Genomic DNA, 6,000 nt, shown 5'->3' on the forward strand with positions numbered 1-6,000 from the left:
AAGAAAGGCTGCAAGGAGAAGACTGGGAACTATAGATCAGTGAGTCTGCCACCAGTAATGGGCAAGCCGTTGGAGGGAATTCTGAAATACAGAATTTGCATGCATTAAAAAGAGGCAAGGACTGATTAGGGATCATCAGTACGGCTTTGTGCATGGAAAATCGTTGTCTACATGGACTTTCGTCAGGCCTTTGACAAAGTTCTACATTGTAGATTGGTTAGTAAAGTTAGATCACATGGGATTCAGAGAGTTTGCCAATTGGATATAAAATTGGCTGGAGACAGATGGTGGTGGAGGAGGAGAGTTATTTTTCTAACCAGAGGCCTGTGACCAGCAGTGCGCCTCAAGGATCGGTGCTGGGTACACTGTTGTTTGGCATTTATATGAACGATTTGGATGACAATTTAGGAGGTATGGGTTAGCAAGTTTGCGGATAGCACCAAAATTGGTGGCACAGTCAACAGTGAAGAAGGTTTTTTAAGATTATAAAGGGATTTTGAACAATTAGACCAATGGGCCAAGGAATGGCAAATGGTGTTTCATTTCGATAAATGTGAGGTGTTTGGTAAACTGAACAAGGCCAGGACTCACATAGTTAATGGTGGGGCCCAGGGAGTGATGTTCAGAGAGACTCAGGGTTCAGGTACATAGTTCATTAAAAGTTGCACCACAGGTAGTCAGGGTGGTTAGAAGGCGAATGGCATACTTGCATTCATTGCCCAGACCATTGACTATAGGAATTGGGATGTCATGTTGCGACGTACAAGACATTGGTGAGGCCACTTTTGGCGTACGGTGTACAATTCAGGTTGCCCTGCTATAAAAAGGATATTATTAAAATTTGAGGGGATGCATTAAAGATTTTTAAAAATACTACCGGGACTGGACGGTTGAGTTGAGGGCAGGCTGGATAAGCTGGGACATTTTCCACTGGAGTGTAGGAGATTGAGGGGTGACCTTATAGAGGTATATAAAATCATGACGGATATCGATAAGGTGAATAGCAAAGATCGTTTCCCAAGCTAGGAGAGTCCAAAACAAATGGCATGGGTTTAAGGTGAAAGAAGAAAGTTTAAAGGAATCTGAGGGGCAACCATTTTCACACAGGGTGGTACATACATGGAATAACTTGCCAGAGGAAAAGGTACATGCAGGTACAGTTACAACATTTAAAAGACATTTGGTCAGGTACCTGAATAAGAAAGGTTCAAAAGGATATGAGCCAATTGCAAGCAAGTGGGACTAATTTAGTTTGGGAAACTTGATCGGTATGGACAAGTTAGACCAAAGGGTGTTTCCGTGCTGTAGGATTCTATAACTCTAAGTTATATACCCATGAAGTAGAAAGACAAGGCAAACACATACAGAACTTTGTGGATAAAAAAGGAGATTAATATCAAAGTGAACAAAGATCGATCTGTTTATGCCTACTGTCAGTCAGACAATACAACAGTGAATGAGGCTGAAGATAATCAGAGAAAGACATTTTAAAAAGTATACAAGACAGCATTAAAAAAAAGCTAATATAAAAAGAAAATAAAAATCTTTTCTGAACATATAAGTAAAAGGAATGGTTTAGATACAAGTCAAAAGAGGGATTTTCACTTTGAGGCTGTGGGCACAACTAAGGTATTAAATGAATACATTGCATCTGTCTTTACCAAGAAATGCCCCCCCAGTCATGGTGAAAGAGATAGTTTTTCAGGCATGAGCAGATTTTAAAATTGACAAGGTGAAGGTTTTGACTAGTCACCTTAACCTGCGTGGTGAGGAAGCTTCCAGAAATGATCATTTAAGACAAAAACTAATACTCACTTGAGCAAATATGAATAATTAAGTTAAGCCAGATTAAGGGCAAGTTATGTTTAACTAGACTGAATTATTCAGATAAATGAGAGAGAATGTGGATGCAGGTCATGCTGTTGACGTGGGTGAATGCAGACTTCCAAAAGGTATTTGATGAAGTGCACAAGAGACTAGTGAGAAAAATTAAAGCTCATGGAATAAAAGGGATAGCAGCAACATGGATATGAAATTGACCCAGCGGTAGGAAACAAAGAGTAGGGGGTGAATCAATGGTTTTTGAACTGGAGGAAAGTTTGCAGTGAAATTTCCTTCAGGTCAGTTTTGGAAGTTGGGTTCTTCCGGCTATTTACTAATGACTTAGGCCGACATATACAGGGCATAAGTTCAAAACGTGCAGGTAGTATGAAACTTGGAAGCAATGTGAATTGTGAAGACAATGGTTTAGAACTTTAAAGGCATTCAGATTGGTGAAATGGGCAGAAGTGACACATATAAGTTCATGCAGAGAAATGTGCTATGTTCCATTTCAGTAAGAGGAATGTTGTAACAGAAACAAAATAAAGGGTACAGCTCTAAAGCAAAGACAGAAGCAGAAGGGCCTAGATGCATATGTGCATAAATCATTAAAGGTGGTAGGACAAATTAAGAGCATAATTAATAAAGCACACCGTGTTATGGGCTTTATCAATATGGATTTGATGTGTTAAAACAAGCTCAGCCTCAACTAGAATACTGCATCCAATTCTGGGTACTGCACGTTATAAGACATTGTAAAGATGGCAGGGAAAAGAAAACTCAAGAATGATCCCAGGGATAAGGCAGGATAAAGGATCAACATGAGCCTGCCAACTCCAGGGAATCTCACTCCCCTTTACTCTTAACTAGAAACCGTCAACGTGCACAATCAGATAAGCAATATTTGCCAAAACAAAAATTAAGAGAAGCAAAGGTTAAGCATAAATTACTTACTAGAGCATTTTCTTTGATTTTCAAGTTATCAAGGACCACATTTCCTAAAAACAAAATAACATTCATTAGCACAATTCACAAACACTATAATTTACGTGATAGAAATCTTAAAATCAATGGCTGTCTATAATTATCCAAACATCCATGTTTATTTTTAAGTTTAATAAAAAACAAATAAAAAAGATTAACATGTGGCCAATGTTATGATAAAATTATCTTTAATAACCCTCAACTTTTAGACACAGCAGTTAAGTAAAGGTTAAAAAACAAAAATTCACAAAGGAAACCAAAACCACTAATTTAATCTACACAACCTACAAGTGACAACTCTTAAGAGTCAAGATACAAGTTACATAACAGTAGGTGCCTTGTTTCCACTTGATTTAATTAACGGGTGTCACCACTGATCAGAAATTGAACTGGACTAGCCATAGAAATACACTGCCTCCAAGAACAGGTCAGCAGCTGGGAATCCTCCAGCAAATAATTCATCTCCCACATCCACAAAGACTGTTCACTGTCTATAAAGCTCAAATTAGAAGTGTGATAGAATACTCTCCACTTTTCTGGATGACTCTACCTTCAGCGACACAAACTCAATATCATGCACAAAAAACCAGCCTGCTTGATTGACACCCACTTGAATCATACATCATCTGTCCCTCTTCCACTCACAGGGTGAGTTTGTAGGTGGCTGTACAGATCAATGTAGCTTCTGCAGGCTCTGTTACATTTGGGCAGAAGGTGGTCGTGGGAAGGGGTGGGCAAGGTGTTGGTGTGGCAGTACACTCCTGCTGTTTTAGCCTGGCTTTCACTTTCCCCCACAAGAGAGTCTCGTGGTGCTTGACCCCTTCCCGCATACAGTTCCTCCACTTTGGACTGTCTTGTCCAGTGATTCCCAGTGAATGCCACACTTTGCCAGTGAGGCACACTTCCTCTGGGAGGATATCACTGAGGCCAGTGAGGATATCACTGAGGCACACTTCCTCTGTCTGCTGTTTCAAAGTTGGAGTAGATCACCTGCTCGGGGAGTCTTGTGTCGTTCCGACAGACAACGTGCCCATCGTAGCCAATCAACAGTGGTCAGTGCCTCAATGCTCGTGATGTTGGCCTGGTGAAGGATGCTGATGTTGGTGCATCGTTCTTCCCAGCAGATCAACAGGATCTTGCACAGGCAGCTTTGGCGGTACTGCTCCAGCACCTTTAGGTGTTTGCTGTAGAGCCCACATCTCAGAGCCATACAGCAGGTGAGAACCACCGCAGCGCTGTATATCTGATCTCAGCTTCAGATCTAATGTTGTTGTTCTTGAACATTGTCCAAAACTGAAACAGCACCAGCAGTATCTACCGTTGTAAAATTGCAATGAAGCAACTCATCAACCCTCCTTCAATGACAATTTCCAAACTCTCCGTAACCTAGTCAAGAATAGAAGAGGCATGGGGACACGCCCACCGGCAGGATCTCAAGTCACACATTATCCTGATTTAAAACTATAATCATTATTCTTCAATATGCAGAAATCCAGAATTCCCTTCCTAATATTATTCTGGGGAGGGGGTGGTGAAGCAGCATGCAAATGTGGATTTGGGGAGTTGAAAGGGAAGACAATATGTCCTGGATAAATATGATGTATTGCATTTTTGTACAAAAAACAGGCTCATACAATCATTGGTAGCTACTTGGGTACTCTTGTAGAGCAGAGGGACCTGCAGATTTAGGTACATAATTCTTTGAAGTTTGCTTCACATTTTGACTGGGTGGTTAAAAACACATTTAGCATGCTTGTCTTCATTGCTCTGTCCTTTGTGTATAGGAGTTGGGGCATCATGTTGAAGTTGTACAGGACATTGGTGAGGCCTCTTCTGGAGTACTGTGTCCAGTTCTGGTTGCCCAATTATAGGAAGGATATTAAGCTTTACTCAGATGTCAGGTATGGAAGGTCTGAGTTATAAAGAAAAGCTGGATAGGCTAGAGCTCTTAACTGCAGCATCGCACCTTGAAAGGCAACCTTATAAAAGTTTATTACATTTATGAGGGCTACGGATAGAGTTAATGGTAGGTGTCTTTTCCCTAGGACGGGGATTTCAAGATTAGGGCAAATAGTTTTAAGGTGAGAGGAAAGAGATTTAAAAAAGACATGAGGGGAAAATCTTTTCCACAGAAAGTGGTGCATGTGTGGAATGAACTTCCTGAAAAAGTGATAGATGTGGACAAATTACAATGTTTAAAAGACATATGGATAGGTACATGAATGTGAAAGGTTAGACGGATGTACACCAGGAGGTGGTGGGTGGGACTAGTTTTGTTTGGGATTATGTCCAGGAGGGACAGGTTGGACCAAAGGCTCTGTTTCCTTGCTGTACGACTCGAGAACTCTGTCAAGGTGGCTCCTGGGCAGGGGGATCAATATGTCAAAGAGTATCAGCTAGGGGAGGTGGACAACAGGTCAGCCTTGTAATGGAGAGGCCAACACATCAACACAAGTCCTTGTTGGGTGGGAGGGTTGGGAGTGAGAACATCGAGGGTCATGTTGGGGGAAATATCAAGGAGGGTTGTTGGGATGGGGAATAACACCTTGAGGCATGTCTTGGGGGAAGACAGATCTTGGGAAGGGCAATACTGAACAGCAGTTGAGAGGACAGCCAGATATATGTTCAAGTATGTTCTAACACACCACAGGAGTTGACCAACAGCCAACCCAGAGACATGGGCATTATCACTACAACAAAAAACCCTTCACCTGAAGATGAAGAGTGGAGGCACGCAAGGAAGAGAGCACAAGAGGAGAAATATTTGGAGTAGATGGTACATGAAGTGGTATCAGAGGTATGAGAGAAAAGTTAAACAAAGATTTGATTTACAAAGAGTACATGGAAAGAAGGTATGACAGGTATGTGGGAAGAGATACCAGATGGAGTATAAAAGGACAGGGTCTTTGAAGAAGAGTTATATGTGGGCAGGAAATAAGGTGTACTTGGGACAGCGGGAGAACAATGGTATGCGGAGAGAGTACATGAGATAGAACATATGGAGAGAGGATTATTCACTAGAGATATATGGGGAAGCAACATGGGAGGAAGTGTGGTTAATCTGGAGGGTATATGAGGTGGCAAATAAGGGGTGGGGATTTTTGACAAAGGCTATGTAAGGGAAATAAATGAAGAAGGGTATACGAGAGAAAGAGCGGTACTTGGGGCGGGGAGGAGGAGGGTGGTGTACATGGT

At 41.5% G+C, this 6,000-nt stretch overlaps 1 protein-coding gene across 4 annotated transcripts in view; it reads right to left on the reverse strand.

The window, feature by feature from the left end:
* vps13c (vacuolar protein sorting 13 homolog C) overlaps positions 1 to 6,000 on the reverse strand; it is a 286,760-nt gene that overhangs the window by 279,934 nt on the left and 826 nt on the right. For all 4 annotated transcript variants that reach the window (XM_043680592.1, XM_043680591.1, XM_043680593.1 and 1 more), the window contains exon 2: positions 2,776 to 2,819. In XM_043680592.1, the coding sequence (XP_043536527.1) occupies positions 2,776 to 2,819 (44 nt within the window). The remainder of the gene's footprint in view (positions 1 to 2,775; positions 2,820 to 6,000) is intronic.

The sequence above is a fragment of the Chiloscyllium plagiosum genome, chromosome 40, assembly GCF_004010195.1.
Source record: "Chiloscyllium plagiosum isolate BGI_BamShark_2017 chromosome 40, ASM401019v2, whole genome shotgun sequence".
NCBI classification, from domain to species: Eukaryota; Metazoa; Chordata; class Chondrichthyes; order Orectolobiformes; family Hemiscylliidae; genus Chiloscyllium; species Chiloscyllium plagiosum.